The following is a 21,814-nucleotide window of genomic DNA, read 5'->3' as shown; positions in this document are numbered from 1 at the left end:
ATTAAAAGACAAGCCCTACTGAACTGAAATTCCTCATCATACAATGTCACACTTAAAATCCCTTGCCACTAGCCTGCCTCATTTTCTCTCATCACTATAGAAAAATACTTCACATAGAAAGATTAACATGATATAAACACGTCCTTTAAAGCCATGACTCGTTTCAGCATTCACAGGGTAAGAAAGACAAGAGGGCAAATGCCTCCAAAACGTAAGTCTACAGAAAAGGACTCCTGGTTTGACTTCAGGCACATATATTCAGTTTTATGTGGACCTTCTCTATCTCCCAGCACAAAAGCGCCTCCTCTGCTTATTACACAGTTTGCACACTAAGGAGCCAAATGGCTTATGTTAGGGTGGTTAATGACAAGCAAAAAGTTTGCTATTAGTCCCTAGACCACCCATTACACATTGAGGCAGGCTGTGTACATGTATAAAAGCAGCTATTTTACACCTCTGCATACTGGGAAGGTAAGGAAGAAGCAGGGAGAGGTGTATACATTAATGCTGGATGCTTACAATAGGAAGCCAAAGGCCAATGGCAATGCTCAGAGGAGAGAGGAGAATCCAGCCCAGCAGCTGGAGGTGGGAGGGCTCATAACTCATTACCTGAGCATGCAGTAGAGTTTGCAAGGAGTCATTCCTATCCTGTTACCCATAAAAGTTGGACAAAGGTGACCCTTGAGCTCCACAACATCAACGCAGAAAAGCTTAGCTGCCACACTGCGATGCGAAGCATTGCCTACAGAAAGAAGAAATCTGGGCAGTAAAAAACAACGGTATTTCACCCTCATTTCCTCCCAAACCCTATTTGCCCTCAGGTCAGTTCCAAGGAGCAAAAGTGATTTCCCAAACCTCCTCTCTTCCAAACGGGAGGTTGTGCCTGGGACGGGAGGTGGCACGCGGCCTAAAGCTCCTGGGGACAGGGAACATCCTTCCCAGCAGTGACGCGGGGCGGATGTGCCGGCGCCAGGCAGCACAAAGCACGTGGGGACACGCTGCGACATCGGCTGGACGCCAACAAAGGGGACCGCCGCCGCCGGGGCTGAGGGAGTTGCGGGCGAGCTGTGCGAATTGACCCGGCGATCACCACAGCAACTACTAATACAATCTCCGTGACCCCCACATCCCCTCAGTGCATTGCGCACGTTACGGAGAGGCTGCTTGGTAAATCCACGTGGATCCTTTTTTAAAACACCAGAGCTTGCGCTGGCGCCTCCGGCACCCTGGCCAGCCTGGGCTCGGGGCTGAAGCCCGGGCGCAGGCCACGGACTTGCTGTCAGGGCGTACCGAGCCCTGCCCGGGGGCAAGGCCGGTGGGGCCCTGCTGGGGCCCCTCTCCCCACGGTGCCCGTGCTTACCGAGCAGCGCGGCCAACGCACTGAAGGGCCGTGCGTAGATGGCGCTGCAGCTCTGCCGGTAGCGGGAGCCTATCCGTGGGGACAGAGGCAGCGGCGGTCAGCGCCGGCGGGGCCCGGCCCGCACTTTCGGCGCGGAGGCAGACGCACCTCGGTGCCGGCCTGGCTGGCCATGGCCGCGCCCCCGGCTCCCTCCGCCCGCCGCCTGCCACAGGATGGCGGCCCCTGCGGGGGCGGCGCCCTAGGGCGCGACAGCGGCTCCCACGCGGGCGGGCGGGGGTTGCAAGCGTTAACGCCCCTCCCTCCCCCGCCGGGCGCGGCGAGATGGCGGCACCCGGTGCCGAGGGGCGGCTGCGTCGAGCCGGCAGCACCGGGGGAACCGCGTGGGGAGGCCCCAGCCTCTCCCCTCGGGGGGTGAAGGTGCCAGAAACCAGAGGCCGGCAGCCGTCCCAGTACTCGGGCCGGGCTGGCAGAGGTGGTGCCAGCAGACCCCAGCCTGGGCAGGCAGCCGGCAGCAGCCTCAGCACAGGGCACAGAGCTCCAGGGGCCGGTGGGGCCGGACAGGCCTGGGTGACTCTCCCAGGGACGGGGTTGAAAGCAGCCCCGGGCCCTACCTCTGCCATGGCCCTGCTCTCCCACCAGGACAGGGCGGGCAGAGTGTAGTGTGTTCACAGCTCTGGGGCACTGGAGCCCAGAACCACCCACAGCGACGCCAGCTCCTCTGGAGCTTGGACAGGGGAAAGCCTGCCAGCACCAGGGCAAAGCTGGTGCTCAGCAACACCTCAGCCCCTTTTTTAATTTTTCAGTTTGCTCTGAACCAGAATCACCTCTTTGTAGATCTGGCACAGCCTTGGCCAGATCGGTGTATGTGTTCCTGTAAGTGCATTTACCAGGACAGTTGTGAGGAAGAGATGGCAGCAGGGAGAAAAACAACAGCTCTTGGGAACATTCCTCTTCTCCACATGGCTGAATTTAGGTATGCAGAGGAAGCCTGCAACTCGGCTCTGCTGGGAAAGCCTGGTTTCCCTCACCAAGAGCTCAGATATTGCTCTCCCAGGAGCGCTGGGATACTGTGGGAAGCATATGACATTAGCTTGCCTTGTTCACAAAAAGCACTAAAACAGGTCAGCAGATAAACCATGGCGTCTGCCACAATGGTACCCCACCAGAGCAACCATCCTCCATGCTACAGGGCTTTATGGGGATCAATAGTGAGGAGCCAAGACATATTTGTGATCATAAAGCACTTGTGTAATTAGATACCTGTGCAGCCAAAGTGTCTGGAAGAAAAGGGGCAGCCTTTTTTCTTGTCCTAAAGCAACATATCTGCCACCACCAGAGATGGGGAAGCAGCCCCCCCAGTCCCCGCATCAGTCAGGTAATCCAGCTTCCAGCACAGTGGCCAGGACTGAACTCTGCCGACACAGTCCTGCATCAGCAGAGTGCAGCACACGAGAAGTGCAGCTCTGGAAGACTTGCACAGGACACAGGTGAATAAACGCACACTGAGGAAATACCATAATAAATACATTTATTTACATTACTTCCTTCCTCCCCTTCTTGCCACAAAGGGCTGAGAAGGCAGACGCACATGTAGAACAGGAGGAAAAAGCCAGTACACCCCAACAGTGTAAAGACAGTGCCCATCTCTCTCAAGGAAGAGCCTAGTCCCCAGCTCTCTCCCTTCCCCACTTTGAGATTTATGAACCCGCATGTTAACTCCCAACAGTCCTTCACTGTCCCAGTTACGACCAAGGAGCTCCCATGGCCCATGCAAATCCACAAGGTTCCCAGTTATCCATCCCTTACTTGGCAGGGGAGCTCTCTCCAGCAGAGGAGCAGGGGATGGCAGAGTCAGCCTCTAGTGAATGCCCCTTGTTTTTCCCAAATTCAATCACCAGCGGCTTTCCCTGCAGATTGTACCCATTCACCAACAGCATGGCATCCTGGGCCAACTGAGTATCTGCAACAAGAGAGCAAAATGAGCGCAGGTTACACAGCAAGTTCTGGCACAGGCACACGTGGTCTTCACACAGATGTTCCTGGCTCACGGACCCTCAGCCTGCACTGCAATCCAGTGCAGCGCTGGGATCCTCCAGCCAGAGTGACGTGCTGAATATAAATATGGCACATAACAGACTGCATTCCTTCTGTTTTGATGAATCCTCTTTCAGTCCAGGGAAAAGATTATGAATGACATGATAGAAAGAAGAGGGAGTGAACTCCCCTCCTTCTTCTTGGCACCACCCCAGTGCCCTGCGGGAAGATGTGGCACCTTCGTGGGCCAGGGAAGAACCGAGAGGCACGAGACAGCAACTCACCAGGGAAGGTGATGAAAGCCTGACCCCTCATCCGGCCGCTCAGGAGGCGGAACTGGATCGGTGGGCTGTCCTCCTTCTGGAACCGAGCAAACAAGGACACTAGGTCCTTCATCGTCACTCGAGGGCCCAGGTTCTTCAAATACAGCACCTGTTCCAGAGAGACAGAGGGTCAGCCAGCCTGTGCCATGCAAACAGACACCTTTCAACCTGGTCCCAAGTCCGTACACCTCGAAGGTATGAATTAGTTCAGCCCCTCTGCACAACCAGACACAGTGGAGTTTGGAAGACAGGTGGGTGTACGGAGAAAGGCAGCTCTGGACTCAAGGCGTCATTATGCTTGCGGGCGCCAAGTGCTGATATCTCCAGTTATTTATAAACGCAACAAGCTCCAGCTACCAGTTAAGCACAGTTTGAGTAAAGTCACAGCTGGTCTCAGTCAGGCCCAAACAGTGACCTCCCAGAGCCAGGAAGGGCTGAGGTCTGAAGTACAGCTCTTTGCCAGGCCGGGCGACTTCCCAATAGATCGAAAGGTCTCCTTCCCTCCCAGAGTGGAGGCTGATCTCATTTGGCCGGGAGGATCAACCAAGCACCCTCCAGGCAACAGCCAGTCCATAGCAAAGAGGAGCCTTTCCCAGCTGAAGCAGCTTCAGGGCATGCTAGTGAGGAAGAAGAATAAATCCTGGTTCATCTCGACATACCTTGTTGGGCTCCCCAGGATGGTAGGATGAGAACCTGGGTATATTCCGGAGTTCTTCCTCTGAGAGACGGTTCTTACAGATCTCCTCTTCCGGGACAAACTCTACAGGCTCTTTGATAATCACAAGCCTTGGAGGGGACTGGTGGGGCCTTGTTGAAGGAAGGCTGGGACTTCTTGCCTGTTCTGCCTGCTCTTCCTGGTCTGGAAGTGATGACTCCTCAGCCACAGGTCCCTGCGGGGCCAGGGAAGGGCAGAAGCATGGGTCACTCTTGGTAGGCTGGACTTCTTCAGGCCACTTCTTGCTCAACAGCTCTTGATAAACACTCTCCAGATGAACCATGGGGTCCTTTTCATCTGTTACCCCCTTCTGAGTGTCATCTAATCCACAATGGAGAAACATGGTAATGTGACTACCACCAAGAACCTGGAAAATGCACAGACTGCAGGAAGAGACACAGACAGGAGAAACCCTGTTCCAACCCAGTCTCCATCCATCTGCCAACCAGGCCCTGCAGGTTATTTAAAACAAGAGTAGCCGCAGCAGCCAGAAAGTGCTGGTGCCCCAGCTCAAGATGAACCTGCAGAGAGCAGCAGCTCCACCAGTGCTTTGTACAGAGCTCATTTCTTCCAGAGATGTCCTCACTAGCTTATCTGCAGCCACATTTCAGCACATTCTAGTGACTCTTTCAACACACCTTTCTCCTCCTCCATCCACAGCCAGGATGTGCCACACTGCCTTTCTACACCACTATGTGGAATATAAAGTTTTTGATTCCAGGGACATCAAATTAACCTTCTGGGTTTAAAGAAGGTCCATGGCATGGACTGACCAATGATATCTCCTTTACTCTATTTAATGGAAATGAGGACAGAAGTGAGAGGGGCACCTCCCAGCCTATGAGCCTCAACCTTGCTGCCTCTTGGTTTTGCCACAACACTGACACCAAAGGAGGGAGCAGGGTCCAGCGGACGCTGGATCAGCTGGACATTATAGCTTGAACAGCACCAACGGTGATCAAAGTAGTGTTTTAGGAGTTAGGAGTTGGAGTTTAGAAGCTCTTCCTCATCTTCTATTTAATACTGTCTTACATACAAAAATCAGCCTGGGCTGGAGCTTCATGCCTGCATGTTCTCCAGCTAAAGCAGATTGGAGCAGTTTTTGCCATCCCTGGAAAACACTTGACTTTCCATCCAGAAAAGTCACATTAAGCCACAGGCTCAGGGACAACACTGCTGGGGCGAGAAGTCTCCCGGGGACACAGAACTGGGAATCAGCAACTGGGCTCCATTTCCACTTCGGCTATTGGGAGGGGCCTTTAACAAGTCACTCCTACTCTTTCCTGCTCTGTGCCTTTGCTTTCCTCCCACCCTTGTTAGACTGCAGTTAAATCATAGAAGGGACGATCTCTAGCCCCACACAGGCACCTCATGTCACCCGGTGCAGCTCGGTGGGGACCTCCGAAAGCATAACCCCGGCTCCTTTTCCATATACCGAGCTGGGCTCTGCAGTACATGCAGCACATCAACAAGATCTATGCTCTCCAAACAGAGATGGACTTTACAAGCCTCTATATTAAACCCTTCAGAAAGCCCACTCTCTATCTGCTCATGTAAGAGAGGAAAATATCTCCTCCCACACAGTGCCAAAACAGAACCATGTCTTCAGGGACAGAAGGCCAGACAGAAATGTGTTGGACTCCCACACACCCCGTCTCTCCATGCTGGAGCAAAGGCAGGAACAGTCTTGAGCCCACAAACCTTGGTGGTAGAGCGCTCGGAGGAAGGAGTGGCGGTCTGTTCCCTGAAAGAGGGCATTTTCAATCTCCATCTCCCGCCGGCTCAGCTGCTTGCTGCCAGCAAACCTCTGGGGCAGGGCAAGTATGCGCTGACGCTCTTCCATCTTCTCCTGGATGGCATGGAGTCGGTCCTGCGTGGCCTCCGGGGCTGCTCCCAGCCCAGAGCCCTGGAAGACAGGCACAGCTTTGCTCAGATACGGCATGTGCCTCCTTTTCAGAGACTCAGCCAGCAGTCAAACTTCACATCCTTCAGCCCTGGAGTGGGTGCAACTAGGAACCATCCCCCAAAGAGCAGGTCACCAAGACATCCTGTTACTGCAAGGATAGGACAGAAATACAACCACTCAGTAAGCATCAGTTCTTGAGAGAAGTGGAAAAACAGCCCCTTTCTCCTGACCTTTCTGTGCCGCTTTCCTTCCCCTGGCCTCGCTGCCTGATGGTGCCTGTGTCCCTCTGTCCCAGCAGTCCCTGCCCCTGCCAATAGCCATTTTCTAAGGCCACCTACAGTAACTGCACAAACGCGCTTTGGCATTTCTTTTGCCCCACCTAGAGCATCCCTGAACTCAAGTTTCCACCAAGCTTTTGGTCTATGACCTTATTTGCTGAAAAGAGGACCCCAAGCTGTCGTTTGGCACTTGAGGGTAGGTTTATGCTGAGGACTAAACCCCTGACCAGCTTCAAATGAGCCAGTTCCCAGAAACTACTTAGCTACTGCAGCACAGACCTCAGAGCTAACCTGGCTAAGAGCGAGCATTCCTGTATAAATAAACCTCACTGCACAGGGCCAAGGCACTGCTAAGATTCACCAGACGCATGCTGCCAAAGCACAGAGACATACCCCAACTTCTGGAGTGGCATTTCTGTTCACCCATCTACCTCTATCAGAATCCAGAGAACACACTTTTATGGGGCTGTAGGTGGATTTTCTTTTCTCAAATTCAGTTTGAGAATTACTGTGGCAGATCCTTCTGCCTCAGGCAAGAAACCAGGCTTTCTCCCTGCACTGAGCACAATCTAACAAAGACTTTCCCATGGGTACCTCTCCCTTCCTGCCTGACTGCATGGGCCTACATCTGCACGGCTTCCATTCACCATTTCACAACTTCCCTGGGGCACAAAAGGCTGTTTATATGTAAAAGCAATTCTGGGAAATCATTTGTAGTAATTTGTTTTCAAAAAAGCTGCAACTTAGCAGCTGAAAATAACAGAAGCCTGCACTCAGCACTTTGCCGAGAGCTCTCTGAAGGCAATCTGAAGTCCTCTCTGTCTCAGCTGATTCCTCCTTGGTGGAATCTTTCACTCAGGGCCACCACATACAAAGCCGCACATCGCTACCTGACTTGAGCTTTCTCTCTAAATATTCTTCTTCTCTCACAAGCTGTAGAAGATGGACCCTAATGTCACTGGTTCTTTCTGTCAAAGTAGTGTTTTTCATGCTAATCTTTATTTCTAAACATCCCAGAACTGATTTCATACCAAATACAAGAGCTGGTACTGTTGACATTAATTTTCATTCTTAAATTAACACCACCCCTCTCTAACCCAAGCTTTAATGCAAGCCACCCCAGGGCTGGTGTGCATTTAAACACCAAAGCAAGTAATGACTTCAGCTGAAGAGAGGCGAACCCATGATTACTGCAGACAGCTTCCTCCTGTGCACAACTATTGCTCAGGAAGAGGAGGAGAGACAGAGGGAAGCCAAGGGTCAGCCCAAGTCCTGTCTTGCACCTTCTGGTTTAGCAAATTAAGAGCTGGATGTTTCAGTGCACTTGACACAGGACAACCCCAAAAGCCCCTTGTCTCTGGAATGTGAAAGGAAAGGGTGAAGGTAGGGGAAGGGGAGAAACCTGCTTTGGCTCTGCTCTGCTGCAAACTGCACTCAAAGAGGAACATGTCATTGCAATCACACACTTGGTCTAACAGCTCTACACTGCTATTTTTACACGGCTGTTTCAAGTCCCTTGAAGCATCTGCAAGCCCCTGAGGAGAACGTACAAAACCCTCCCTACAGACAGCTATCCCAAGCCAGCCATGGGATCCAGGCATGTGTCAGAATACAGAAAGAGGAGGTTGAGGCACTTTGAAATGTTTCCTCCTTTTTCTCCTCCATCCTTTAAATCCTTCTTACACAGGTATAAACAGGTGAAATGATTTGCTTGAGACCATCAAGGCAGAGGCAGGAATATAGTCAGATCCTGCTGTGTTCCAAAGGACCATCTCTTCTCTCCACCATAGCTTTTAATATAGACCATTCCACCAAAGAAAACAGGCCAGAAGAAATGTGTGATCATGCTGGCCTAAAGGCAAGAGATACATGGAGCAGCCATTCTTTACCAGAGGGCTTACAAAGGACTTGAATTTTCTACCAGGGTGCCACAGGCCATGGCGTTAGACGGACTTCACCACGTTCACATCAGAGCAGAGCATGCCTACCTTCCCTGTTGAAGTCCGGTTCTTCCAGAGCAGGATCTCTGAGTCAGAGAGCCCCAGTTCCCGGAGAGAGGCAGTTTCTTTGTTGCTCTCCTGCAGGGCCTGGAACTGCGACAAGGTCAAAGCCCCCGCAGCCTCTTCCCCAAAAGGTTTGTAAAAAGCTGCAGGGGCAAAGCATCTCCGCTTTGACTTGCACCTGTAACCCAAAGCAACAGAACAGCAGAAACAACTTAGCACTGAGAAACTGGGGGAATAGGAAGGAGCTGGCCTCTCTCCCCAACCACGCTTGGCCCTGCTGCAACTAGGCAGAGATGCCATGTTTCCAAAACACAACTGAGCTACACTCTCACGACCCTCTTCCAAGCCCATGAGATCCAACAGGGCAGGATGCTGCCCCAACATGGACAAGGGGCACCTCATGACTCTGTAACACCAAGCACCCTGCAGGTGCAAACACAGACCAGCCTGGTGGGGATACGCTCACCAGGCTAGAAACTCACTCCTGCATCTGGCCCAGGCAAATCGGTTATTTTCACCAGGTGAAAATAAGTTACTGCCAGCATTTGCTTCAGGAGACAAGGAGTGCTTATCTCCTGCTGGGGTGTCCAGGCAGGAGACCAAGCAGAAGAGGAAGGATTTCCACAGCTGTTTTGGCAGACAACAGCCTGCACCAAACATCTCCCCGGGGAAGAGGCCCCAGTGAGGCGACACTGCTGCTGCCCCTAGCATGGCCAGACTCCGCTCACCAGCCCCTCTGGCAGCCCCCCAGGGGCAGATCTGGACTTACTGCTCGATGGAGACAGTAGTATCGAGCTGGTGGTGAAGGAGGCTCTTCAGCTGCCTCTCCCCTTCCGTCTCCAAGTCTTCCAGGAGGAGCTCATCGCTGGACAGGCTGCTGTTGACCCTGGGGCACACAAGCACAGCATGGAGGTGATCAGTAAGGCAACAGGGAAAACTGCTCAAAACGCACCACCACTACAGCCTCTCTAGCTCCTCGACTGTTTTTACGGAATTTAAAGCACAACAAGGAACCAAAATGCTTAACCAAAGCTCCCACTAATGTTAACCAGAAAAGCCAACAGATTTGGGACTACTTGGAGAACATTAAAAATACGCCAGGTAGCTTTTTTTTTTTTAAAAAAAGTTAATACAATCTTATTTTTATTGCTGGAAAGTTGTTTTGTATCAGTATCTAAACAGATGTTACTAGTGTCAAATGACCCAAGAAAGAAAGAAAGAAAACTGCGAGGGAGAAGAGAAACAGTGAATTTGAGCAGCGCTCTACGGAAAGCTTCCTCTCCCCTTCCGGGGGTCACCTGCTTCCACGCGGACAGACAGACACCGCCTCCACAGTCCCCCGCAGCCAGCGCCCGTTTTCGCATGGCAGCGGGGGCCCTGCTCACCCCTCTTCTGGAGGCGGCGCTCCTACACCGCGGGCTTCTGCCGAGCCGTGGGGTGCCCCAGAGCCAGGCCATCGGCACCAGCTCGGCTCAGCCCTTCCGTGGGCCGGGAGGAGAAGCCCATGCCTCTACCGGGAAGCCGTTTCGGGCCGACTCGGCACCGGCGAGGGGTGGGCAGGCGGCCCGGTTTCAGGGGAAAGCTTTCGCTGCCGCTGTTGGGACCGCGGCAGCTCCAGGAGGGCCTGACGCCCCCGGCGCACGGCCCAAAAAGCAGCTTTCCAAGGGACTGCCGTCTCCGCAGGAGCATCGTGCCCGGTGCGGCGCCAGATGAGCCCCCGGGCCGTGCTGTCACCCGGAGAACAGGCTGACAGGAGCTCCACGCTCGCTGTTTTGGAACACGAGGAAACCTCGCCCGGAGCCAGCGGAGACCAGCCCGGGCCCGCTCCCAGCCCCCGGCCCGCGCCGCTCACCTCCGCATGGCCGCGGCCCTCCCGGCCTCCGCCGCCGCCCACGACTCCAACTCCCAGCAGCGCCCGCGAGCACCGCCCAGCCGCGGCGCAGGGGCCGCTGGGAGTCGTAGTGCGGAAGGGCCGAGCGGGCCCGGCGCCGAGCCCCTGCCAGGGACTGTCCCGGGGGAAAACCGGCGCCGAACACCGGGGTTACCCTGGCGTTTCCATCTTCCAGTTCACTGCGAGCCTCGAAGTTAAAATTCAGTTATTGCTAGGAGTCGTTGAGGCAGTTAAATGGCTCCGCTCCCAGCTGAAAACCCATAGGGAAGTGCCTGGAGCCCTCTCTCAGGGTTACCCATGTCCCTCAACAACAGCCTCATCTATAGCATCTCTGAGACTCCCCTCCCCTCTCCTTTAAACACAGGGGAAACAGTTAACGAGCAACTCGCACTGAAGTCAGTAAACTACTCTAGTAAGCAGGCCCTTCCCTTTTTTCCAGGGGACAATACATAAGAGAAGGCAGATGGGGTGCAAGGGGAGGAAGGTAAATATAAAGCCCATTACGCATTATTTGCGCTCCTTCAGCATTTTTGCTGAATAAAAGCACAAAGCGCAAAGGAGTATGAGGGCAGTTCTGCTAAATATGTGATCATTCACTTCCCTCTATTAGTAAAGATACATCGGAACATGCATTATAATCACACTTTATCAAAAAGCAGGGATGTGACTCTGTCTCTTGAAAAGCCTTCCCAGCTGACTTGCTGACCATATTCTTTCCCGCACCCTTGAGACTGAACAAGCTACACCAAATCACCACACAAGCACCATTTTTCTACCGGCACATCTAATAATTTTTAATTGCGTAGAAGTTCTGCTTACAGGTACCAGCACAAAAGCAGTTAATTGCCAAAAGTACAGAAGACAAGGCCCGCTTTCACAAGTGGAAGCATACCTAATTTAAACACAAACTCCAGCTAGCAGTATGAGGAACTTGAGTCTCTCAGACTGCTGCAGCTCCTTCTGAGGACAGCTCTTCATTAAACCATCTCTGTAACGACCTGAATAAAAACTTGTGAAGTCCCGGTTGAACATATTCAAGTTACACTTGAGTACTGGAGAGCTCAGCCGTGGCATCACATACTGCTTAAATCCCTCAAGGGCAGCATTTCTGTATCTCACCAGTCTGCATGCAGTCGTAAAGAACAGAGACGAAGAGCACATGCTTTCTGCACAAAATTCATGCAGTCTCTCAGACTGGAGGGGGTGAATTCCAAACACACATTGCAAAGACTGGCTTTGGAACACACAACAAGTTTTATTGCAAGAAAAGAAACAAACCCACGTTTGAGACCATTTGAGACCCACATCCCAACAACCTCTCTTTTCTGTGGAGATTTTAGGTCAATCCTTTAAACCTTGAGTCTTTCAATCAAACGTGATCCGAAAACTGCGCTCTTGCTCCTTGCGGCGGCTCTCACAAACCTTTGTCACCTCTTCTACCTTTCTCTGCAACACGGCTGTGGGAAAACAAGTCATTAATCTTGCAACCACCCTAAAACACAACCCTGCACAGTTTAGCCTGCAGAAGGAGAAAGAAAAACATTTTGACAGACACTCAGAGTTGACAGTGCACAAACAAGGAGGAAAAACCAACACAAAGCACTGCTAACCCTCCAAGGCAAAGACGATTGCCTAAAAAGTATTCTGAGGCATTCAGGGACTGGCAGGCAGAATCAGAAGAGTCCTGGGACATGTTGTTGACACTTTTTGCCATGGAGGCACTCCCTGTGAGAAAAGTTCCTTTCTTCTGTCTGATTTTAGTATGGCACCATAGTATACTAGTTAAGGGTGAGTCCAAGACAAGAAACAACAGTAACTACACTATCCAGCATCTTCTGCTCTGCACTACATCTCGAGTTACTGCTATTGTGAAACTTCCACACTACTACTCCAGACTTACCGCGCCCGCAGATAAATGCATGCTGCTCAGTCTTACCAGGACCTGGCTTTCCAGTTGCAGGGGGGATGATGACAACATTAAACACACACACACACACACACACACACCCCCCTCACCTCCAATTTTCCTATTCCTAAGGGAAACCTCACAACATTTTACAAGTTGAAATATTTAACCTTAGTTTGATGGAACAAAGCATAAGGTTTTCAAGTCCTCTGCTTTGCACTGATGCATTTCAAGCTTCTTTGTAAAACATCAGCAGTTACCAGGAGTTACTTCTCAGCAGGGGCCTCTAATGCACGTCAGGAGAATTCAGTACAGAAGGGACTGTGTCACTGAAGGTGAGGAGGAGAAGATTCCTCAGGGATCTTCAGGAATTCATTTACATTCAAGAAACACTTGCACACGTGCTACAATGCCTTCTATTCACATTCCCAAAACGCTGCAAGAGAACTCACCTGAGTTCTGCTCAATCCACTGCAACGAATCCATGTGCGCATTCAAAATTTTACAGATCTGCTGAAGCTGAGCAGAAAGAGAAGGTGCAAGTCATTCGTTACACTACATAAAAACTAAGAGCAGTAAAAGAGAGCCTGCCCGTCCCTGCCTTTGGAACATGATGCAATCAAATTTCTCATGTGTACAGCTCCACTAACTTAGCAGCGACTTTCCCAGGAAGTCGGTGGAGCAACTGTGTTGCTTTGCTTCTCTTTCCCAGCAAGAAAACAGACTGGTTTAGAGTATATGCCTGTGGCTTAGGCTTATTCCAATTCAGACCTAGGAACCACCACAACATTAATCACCTTAGGCTTGAGGTGGCAAAAGTAAAAAGGAATGGGGAAAAACTCAGTCTGCAATACTGAAGGGAAATTTTTACTGAAAAAAAGCCTCTCAGAAAAGCCACAAGGAATATCAAGATCCATTTAATACATATCAGAAAGAGCTGGTAATTCAGATCTTGTTTTCATGAGGATACAAAAGTAGTATAAGGAAAAAGTATCAGCAGCTACGGAGGGCATTCTGAACAAAATTTAGATTTGCCACAAGAAAGATGCAAGCGGTGGAGCAGGTAGCCGGATCAGCGTTAAGAAATGCCTCTGAAACAAGCTGTAATCTAGGCAAAAATTAGACAACAAGCAAATAACCAGAGTTCATACCAGAATGAGATACTTTGAAAACTATTAACAGAACTGCAGAGTAAGTACATGAGTCAGGCTGCCTTGTGCTGTGTTATACTGCAAGTTTTACCAAAAAAGAATCAACCCAAGGACAAAACAAAACACCCTTCCAAGGTTGAAACTTCAAGCAGTGGAGTATCCACGAGTGGACAAATGAAGAGTTAGAATTGTTTAAATATCCTTTGCCTCTTTACCCACATACAAAAAAACAAAGCTCGGATTTACCGGGTCACTCGTGTCTGCGGGGCCTCCTGAGGTATTCAGGTGCTCAATGATGTCCTTCAGATCTTGTGCCATATGCTTCAACTGAGCATCTATGTTTTCAGCCAGTTTATAGCTGCAAAACACATGGGAACCAAGGACAGAATATTTAAAGTGAACTTCAGAAGACCTGCTCCCAGTCACACCAACTCTGGGCAATCAGAATTAGCTTCCACGCCTTTCAACCAAGGCTGACAGATATGTGGGAACAGCACCCTGAGAGGCATTCTATCACACAGATGAAGTAACTCCTAACTTCTTTCTCTCTTGAGAGATACATGGAGACAGACAAGCAATAGTTTGGAGGGCTTTCTGGAAGGTTTTGTCAGAACTGAAGGAACCAGCTAGTCTGGATTCTTCAAGATTCATCTCTCTTGAACCAGACAAACACTTCTTTTAATTACCCCGCTACCATTCAACACTTAAGGCTTACAAGGATGCTCAAGCCACACACAGTGCATTCTGCTCTCCTCACTTCTATCACTAAATAATCACTGATTTTCAGAGATTATGCCAAAATTAGTAACCTTCTCCCAGGCAGCTGATTAGACCAACATCCAAAGAGCTTTTCATGCTGATTCAAGGGCCACCAGTTGCCATTTCCCTGTTTCTAACGCATAAAATCTAAGTTGCCATGCATAAAACAGGATTACGTATTTGACAAAGGCCGTTGATAGTTCAATATTGTCATGCATCCCAACTCAACTTCTTGCTCATTGATCATCACCACAATTAGCCTGCTCATCACAGGTTCCAAGAAGATTTTTCTCTTACGTCCTCTCCCGTTCCTCATCTGCGTGCTGCAAGTAGATAGTCCCACTCTGTTCCTTCACAGACTCTTCCAGAGGGGTCAACAAGTCTTCAAGCTCTTTCTGCTGTGACAGAATGAAGTCTAGTTCCTGATCCAGTCTGAAAAGAGAAAATGTTAACTACTCTACTTAGAGATTATATACATTCTAGATCTGCCATACCACAACGCGAGAAGATGCAAAAAAGAAACAAAATCATTTCAAGCGTTCACAGTTTCGTACCTCTTCTGATCAAGCTTCACTTTCTCTACTTCTCTGTGTAATGAAGTAATCTGGAAACAGAAGACACTTAATTGTACTAAGAAAATTACTTGTTACCATAGTGTAGACTCACAGAACAAATTTCCAGGCTTCAAAGCCTAAAGACCAGAACAGACATACAGCAAGTCTTTCACAAGCATCAGATATAATTCACATCTGGTTTTTTTACAAGTAGAAAGTCCCACTAGATGGCTTGCTGCATCTGTAACACTGAACGCCTTTCAAGGATCTAAGCAAGCCAATCAGGTTACACTGGATGTCACTTTACCTTCTCTCCATTCTCTATCAGCATCCGATCCCAGGCATTAACTTGCGTAGCCTGATGGAGAAAGTGTTTCTCTTGGTCTTCCAGTTCCAGACTCCACTTGTTTATCAAACTCTCTAGCTGGGCATAAGTCATCACTGGAGGCGCGCTGAGAGGAAGTGCAAGACAGAACACAAGATCAAAAACCAAAATATAAACATGACAACAGTCATTTCCCCTTCCTCCACTAGACACCAGCATTAATACTGCCTCTTGCCTGAGTCGCAAAATAGTCAGTTATAACAAAATATTCACCTGGTTGTTGTTGTGGTTATGGCAGCTGTAGAAGTCCCAGCTCCAATGGCACCAGTCGTAGTTAATGGCTTAAGATTCAAAGCAAAGCCAGAAGCAGAAGAGGTGCCTGAAAGAAGAGATTCAAGTCAAGCGACAGAAAAGGACACATCTGCTATCTAACGAATTGAGAACAGGTCCAATATACACTTCTATGCGCTTGCTCAAGTAGCAAATCCCATGCCTGTCAAGAAGGGAACGAAGCACATCTTGACACAAACGTAGTGGACTGTAAATGTCTGACCAGTAGTTCTAGTAAAATGAGGACCCGTCAGCCTGCACTTAACCCGGGCATTATTCAAAGAAACACAGCATTAGCCCACACACCCCTCACAATCTCCTCCTCTTTTAATACTAGACTTAATAACTACCAGCACACTCGGTTCCCCTCTCCTGCGTCTTTGCAGAAAATGAGACTTCTACATTTTCACAAAGCTACGAGCATCTACCAAAAGATGGTACTGTCAGCCAGTCGCATGGCACTTCTAGGCACTCAGCTCAAATTCTTCAGTTGCTCCAGAAACAAGCTCTACAAAGACCTTGAGAGCTGAGCAGCATCCACGTTATTACACTGAAAACGGACCGGTAACTGCATCCAGAAAAGGATGTTCAGACCTGAATTCCCAACACCGTGCAGCAGCAAATTCCACTGCAGGTTTTCACACAAGGTTTGCCACTTAAACACAGCACTCATCTCTGCTTTTTTTTTTTTTGAAGAAAAGTTAATGAAATCCTACACTTTGAAACTTATAATATGGAAGAAACCGATTCATGGGGCAGAACTGAAACAGAAAACATCTCTCCCTAACATGCCCGCAAGTCTTTGGCCTCTCCTTTCCCCCATTGGGACACCTCTCCCTCACCTCTCAGAGCAATTCTGCACCTGCGCAGGCAGGCTAGAGAAGGAGCAGCTGATCTATTTACTTGCTCCAGATGAGTACATCAAAGCCTACAGGCCTTCCTTCGCCCAAAGTCCCTTTGCTGTGGACAGGCTCTCAGAAGTCATAAGTAACCATGCATTTGGGGAGATGGAAAAGGAGGATCAGAGAAAGAAATACTGCGTTATTTTCAGTTATTGGAGGGCATTAGAGATTAGAACTGCTGTGCTGCTACACTGGCGTGGCCCTTTACGCTACGACAGAGCGCTGAAGTCAGCCTTCCTTCTCTTCAGCTACTTTCAGCATCTAGTTCTTACTAGTGGCAGTGCTTGTTGCGGCAGCTGTCGTTCCAGGAACTTTTAATCCAAACCCAAGCGTTCCAAGACTGGCAGTCCCAGCGGAAGGGGCACCAACTGTAAACAGAAGACAACATTAAGAGTTTGCGTAACCCATTAAATACAGTGCCCCTTTGAAAAGCCCTACCCTGCCTGCTCACCCATCGCCATCTGGTCTTTATTTGTATTAACCAGGATCACTGTTTAGGTGACGGATCATCCAGACACGACATGAAAAAAGGCAGGCTGAAGCTATAAAATAGCCAGAATGCTCTGCGAATCTCCTAGGAAATTTTTATCAACCCAGGGGCCAAGCTACTGTCACTGCTCTTTACCTATTTTGAATTATCTAACATTTAACCGCTCTCAAATGCTAACACAAGCAAAGGGTACTGGACACGGGCAGGCAGGAATGAGTCTACTTGCTAAAGCAATACAATTGCACATACTACAGGAAACACGCTGGCCACATCTCAGCTGCCTGGAAACAACCCACCTATTATCATCTAAGAACAAGGATTCAGGCACCCTGATAAACAGAGAATGTCCATTAGCTTAAAAGCATTCTTAAACACCAAGATTAAGGTCAGCTTTGGAACTAGAGTAGCAATGCAAGCATTGTAGAGCTACTGAAAATACAAGTTGTTAGGCTGGTATATATAGGGCATCTACAAATTGCAGCTCATTAGTTAAAAGTTATCAGTTTGGCTTTAACACAGAACTCGTGAAGGTTCTTGGGAGCAGCTGCCCACATTTTCAGAGCTGAGTGTAAGACAGCATTATGTATGGAATAGTTGTATTAACGCTGGTAAACATTGACATTTACTCTAGCTAGTCTCCATAATCAAAGGAAACTGAAGCGTTGACAACTCACTGCAGATCGAGAAAGAAAGCTGTTGGGACTGTCTTCAAACGTGGGCTACTGCCTTAAAGCTATCAGAAAATAGAAACTATTTCCTGCCATAAAAATAATTTTGCAAGAGGAAACTTGCCAGTTATTACCAGAGGAACTTGCAAACATACAGCTGTGTGAACACTTGTTTTTAGCACACTGCACCTCCACTGCCACAGGCCACTGTTCTTAATGCAAGAGTCAAAGGCACACGTAACCAGACGCAAGGCACTGGGGTCTGCAGGAGAGCACCTAAAACATCACTAGAAAGCTCACTTGTGGCGGTACTACCCAGACACAGAAACAAAAAATTCACACACAGCTAAAACTGCCCCGTGCTGCTTGCCCACTCTGAACCTAAAGTGTGCTTTGGTGCATGGTGCTCCATGCCTCACCACCGGAGAACGTTTGCCAGAAATCACAAAGAAGGAGGGTGGCAAACAGCGGGGAGAGCTGGCCTTTTGAATTCTCCCATATTCCCCCAGCATCTGCAGGTCCACTACTGACAGGTAGCACCAACCATGCTGCTCATTTATTCCCCCAACAGATAAAACCCGTGTATTGTGACTTACGTGAGAGGCCCGTGGCGGTAGACGACGTCGGTGCTGAAGAACTCACTATAGACGCAAACAGCGTAGGCCCCGTTGAACCAAGGACGGAGGTTGTGGTCGTAGCAGCAGTTGTAGCAGCTGTGGATGTTACTACAAACAGAAAAAGCGTTGATCTTGTACAATCATGCTGAGAACGCGATACAAATTTGCCTATCTACACCAGGTTTTTATGGATGTAAGAATTTTAAACTATTTTTCCTCTTATTCTACTTCAGCTCTCCTTCTTTTCCAATGTACCCTTGAAACCTGTGGCTCCCATCCACTACGCTCCAGCAAGAAGTACATTTGGCACGTGGGACACAATAAAAAATACAGAATACTAAGTTCAATGGCTGCATGAACCGTCACAGATTACTGATGCCATTGCAAATTCACAGTTACAAACACTTCTAGCCCGTTTCCAGACACCAGTTTAGAAAACTATTCCCAGAAGGACAGCAGACTCACTAAGCCTTGAGTAATTATTTCCTAAAACAACCTCCTACCTCCAAGTTTGGTTCCAAAGGACAGAGCGGGTCCCTGGCTGGTACTAGTGGTCAGCGTTGCCGTGGGTGCACTAGTGGCTGCTGTCGAAGGCAATGACCCAAAGTTTAGACCTGGAACAAGTAGCGTAAGTAAAAGACAAACCTTTTACTACAGAGACGCTGTAGTTTCCGCCGATCACAGCAATAGTCAAGTTAGAAGCAATAAGAGTAGAAGAAAAACATTAATATTCAATGCAACAAATACTCTGCGTTACCCAGGAAATGAACTAGGGCTAACAAGCTCATTACGTAAAGAGACTTGCAAGAATGATTCTAACACAGACGAACATCACCCTCACCCCAGAGCTGATGACCTTCCCTCCGAGGCCTGCACTGTCACCAACAAGTAAATCAAAAGCTGCAAACTAAACTTCTGCTGGACTCTGCAGGAGTGGGCAGGTTCCTGCTGTCAGGGAGATGAACAGTGGTTTGACACCGTGGGCCCAGTGCATCCTGCGGTGACCCCTCCCCACCACTCTGAGCCCTTTCCCTCTGCACCAGCAAACCCGCTACAAACATTTAAATAAGTGCATCAAATGGCAGCTGACACTTCTACACACACAGCAAAATTATTTCGGCCTCACTCTCCAAACCCAAAGGCAAAATAGCAATTGTTACTCATCACTGAAGACCCTGGAAAAGCATACCAGAAAAAACACCGATTCCAGCCACTCGCTTCATTTCACACCAGCAGAAGCAGGAGGCTGCAGAACCTCCACGCCATCCCCAGCTGCCCTCCCTGCCGACAGGCTTCCTGACTCCAGCGGCCATTTCAAGCCCAGGCACTCACCTGCGGACTGCCCCCCAAGGCTGAAGGGGGTTGCTGACTGGGTTGCAGCTCCTAAGGTGGCAGCAGTGGTGGCAGCAGCTGCAGATGCTGTTCCAAAGGTCAACCCTGTGGGCGCTGCTTGCGGAGCTGCAGTGCCAATGTTGAAGCCGGCTGTTCCGGCCTGAGTTGTGGTACCACTGGAAAAAGTAAACCCTCCAGTTGTCCCAGGCTGAGCCGTGGTGGTGGTCGTGGTGGTGGTGGCAGGAGATCCAAACACAAAGCCAGAAGGGGCTGCTGCTTGACTTGAGGGCACGCTGGTTGGTACAGAGCTACCAAATCCAAAGCCCGCTGTGATTCCAGCAGCTTGAGTTGCAGTGCTGCCTCCAAAGTTTAATTTTGGTGCATTTGCCCTAGAGAAGAAAAGAAAAGAGGCCAATCTGTTTGAGACGTACATCCAGTCAAGTACCAAGTCGGCTTTCTTACAGACCATTTGCTGACAGCAGAAACCACCTTTCAAAAAGATGTGCACTTGACCGGGTTTATGTTTCAATTTTGACAAAGACTGTATCGCAACTCCTGCCATCTGCAATCCTCTGTTAAGTCTCTTTATACTGACTCCCCCTTAATTACCTCCACCCATCCAGGCACCAGAAGACATTTATGGCAGTGTAAGTGAAGGTGCTTATTCTCTCGGCTCCTAAGCACCCTTTTCACTTCCTCTACAGAAGACCATTTCGTTCAACTAACTTTTACTGCTAGTCCCCACTTGAGCTCCCTTCCCACTGCTCCCTTCTGGCAAGCTTCAATAACAGCAGTTCTGAAGAACCACCTCAAAGCTTACAGCCTTTCCTAAGGACAAAACGGTCCCACGCCGCTGAAGAAACATTCTGAGCGCTCCAGATCCAGATCAGAAAGGACAAGACATTTTATGCTCTGACGCAAAGTTTTAGCATTTCTTCATGCAAGCATCTATACCCCAATTACAGACTCAAGTGTGGAACAGCTTATTCTTCATACTCATCCGAAAAAGTCAGCACCGACAAAGAACAGGTCTCGCTGAACGCTTTTCCCAATGCGCTGCAGTGCAGGGGGAATTCTAAGGCACAAGAGCAACAGGTCTGCTCCCTTGAGAATTACTTCCAAAGCCCTTCCAAAGCAACGAGCAGGACGTCATCCACTCACAGTCCCCCGTGGCCAGGACCGCTCAGCAAAGCCAACACCCCCACCCCGGCACCGGCCGACCCCCGGGCCTCTCACCCCAGCGGGAACACGTTCGCTGCCGGAGCCGCGGTGGCCGTGGCCGGCGTCCCGAAGCTGAAGCTGGCAGGCTGCGCGGCAGTGCCCGGCGTGCTGAAGGAGAAGAGCCCGGCGGGCTGGCTGCTGGCAGGCGCCTGGGCCGCGCTCCCGAAGCTGAAGCCCCCCGAGGCGGCAGGCGTGGAGAAGGAGAAGCCGGTCGTGGCCGTTGTGGCGGCCGTCTTCGGCGTGCCGAAAGTGAAGCCGCCTCCCGCCGCACCCGACCCGAGGTTGAACTGGTTCATGGCGGCTGCGGCCTGCGGGAAGAGGGACCGCCACCGTCAGGAGACCCGGGCGGGGGCGGCGGCCCAGCTCCCGCGGCCCAGCCCCAACCGCCCAGCCGAGCCGCACAGCGCCGCGCCCGCCACCGCCGCGACTGCCACCACGCGCCGCGCGCGCGCACAGGAATGACGCACTTTACCGCCACTCTGCACCCGCCCCTCTCTCCCGCCTCCCAACCACCGGCCGGGTCTTCCCGCCCTCAACAGCTATTGGCTAGTCCCGCCGCCGCTCGTGGGCGGCCCGGTCGGATTGGCTCGCGAGGCGACAAGAGGCGGGGAGGGGCAGCGGAGCCCCGTTGCTGTGGGGACGGGGACGCGGCCGGTGGCGGCGGGCGGCTGTAGGCCGCGCGGCGGCACCGTTGCTGTGGGGACGGGGACGTGGGCGGCTGTAGGCCGTGCGGCGGCACCGGGGCGTTTGGGCGGGCCAGAGCGGCTGCTTGCTGCCGCTGGAGAGCCGGCTGCCCCAGGGCGGGCCGCTCCGCCGAGCCGGGCCGCGCCTGGTGCGTCTGCGGGAGGGTGGGCTGCCCCGGTGGGGCAGCTCCCCGGGGCCGGGAGCAGCTGCGCAGCCTGAAAGCGGGGCCGTGGTGAGGGCGGGTTTCCCTGACACTGTGTTTCCGTTCGCCCTCAGCTTGGGCCTGGAGCTGGGGCTGTCCTAAGCCTGCCTGGAGCAAGGCGGATGGGCAGAGAGCCTGTGTGAAGACCTCTGCCCTAAGCCAA

The 21,814-nt window shown here is 50.8% G+C and overlaps 4 protein-coding genes across 6 annotated transcripts in view; 1 reads left to right on the top strand and 3 right to left on the bottom strand.

The window, feature by feature from the left end:
* RIPPLY1 (ripply transcriptional repressor 1) overlaps positions 1–825 on the bottom strand; it is a 32,710-nt gene extending 31,885 nt beyond the window's left edge. Inside the window, exon 1 of the mRNA XM_075162245.1 lies at positions 610–825. The gene's annotated coding sequence lies outside the window, so the exon portion shown is untranslated. The remainder of the gene's footprint in view (positions 1–609) is intronic.
* The window catches only part of LOC142087719 (thymosin beta-15A homolog), a 463,475-nt gene that overhangs the window by 279,993 nt on the left and 161,668 nt on the right, over positions 1–21,814 (top strand). The window lies entirely within an intron of this gene.
* On the bottom strand, positions 2,872–10,543 carry RBM41 (RNA binding motif protein 41). The gene is made up of 7 exons (XM_075162244.1): positions 10,472–10,543; positions 9,389–9,505; positions 8,605–8,797; positions 6,134–6,338; positions 4,377–4,753; positions 3,679–3,826; positions 2,872–3,320 (listed from the first exon to the last, which is right to left on the bottom strand). Exons 1-7 carry the CDS (start codon positions 10,477–10,479, stop codon positions 3,163–3,165), a joined length of 1,206 nt encoding a protein of 401 aa, XP_075018345.1. The 5' UTR covers positions 10,480–10,543; the 3' UTR covers positions 2,872–3,162.
* On the bottom strand, positions 11,746–21,212 carry LOC142087709 (nuclear pore glycoprotein p62-like). 3 transcript variants are annotated; one of them, XR_012675566.1, is made up of 13 exons: positions 20,781–21,212; positions 19,545–19,933; positions 18,716–18,826; positions 18,192–18,320; positions 16,710–16,805; positions 15,479–15,584; positions 15,188–15,332; positions 14,881–14,930; positions 14,624–14,758; positions 13,814–13,925; positions 12,869–12,935; positions 12,587–12,745; positions 11,746–11,967 (listed from the first exon to the last, which is right to left on the bottom strand). XR_012675566.1 is itself a non-coding variant. In XM_075162234.1 (12 exons), the coding sequence occupies exons 1-12, from the start codon at positions 21,059–21,061 to the stop codon at positions 11,876–11,878; spliced, it is 1,713 nt and encodes a 570-aa protein (XP_075018335.1). In that variant the 5' UTR covers positions 21,062–21,212; the 3' UTR covers positions 11,746–11,875. The 3 variants fall into 3 exon arrangements, 2 of the variants coding, with proteins under 2 accessions (XP_075018335.1, XP_075018336.1); XM_075162234.1 differs by lacking the exon at positions 12,587–12,745; XM_075162235.1 differs by lacking the exons at positions 12,587–12,745; positions 16,710–16,805.

The sequence above is a fragment of the Calonectris borealis genome, chromosome 13, assembly GCF_964195595.1.
Source record: "Calonectris borealis chromosome 13, bCalBor7.hap1.2, whole genome shotgun sequence".
NCBI classification, from domain to species: domain Eukaryota; kingdom Metazoa; phylum Chordata; class Aves; order Procellariiformes; family Procellariidae; genus Calonectris; species Calonectris borealis.
This window is presented reverse-complemented; position numbering and strand designations above follow the sequence as displayed.

What these genes read in the sequence shown, in the direction of transcription:
- RBM41 (XM_075162244.1), bottom strand. An exon ending in ACCGGACTTCAACAGGGAAG is followed by an intron (nt 6,339 to 8,604) that starts GTAGGCATGCTC and finishes CCTGTCTTCCAG; the next exon opens with GGCTCTGGGCTGGGAGCAGC. An exon ending in GGCTTTCATCACCTTCCCTG is followed by an intron (nt 3,321 to 3,678) that starts GTGAGTTGCTGT and finishes CTCTTGTTGCAG; the next exon opens with ATACTCAGTTGGCCCAGGAT.
- LOC142087709 (XM_075162234.1), bottom strand. Translation starts at nt 21,061, where the DNA reads ATGAACCAGTTCAACCTCGGGTCGGGTGCGGCGGGAGGCGGCTTCACT. An exon ending in CCTTGGGGGGCAGTCCGCAG is followed by an intron (nt 18,827 to 19,544) that starts GTGAGTGCCTGG and finishes TACTTGTTCCAG; the next exon opens with GTCTAAACTTTGGGTCATTG. An exon ending in CCGCAGACACGAGTGACCCG is followed by an intron (nt 12,936 to 13,813) that starts GTAAATCCGAGC and finishes CTTTCTGCTCAG; the next exon opens with CTTCAGCAGATCTGTAAAAT.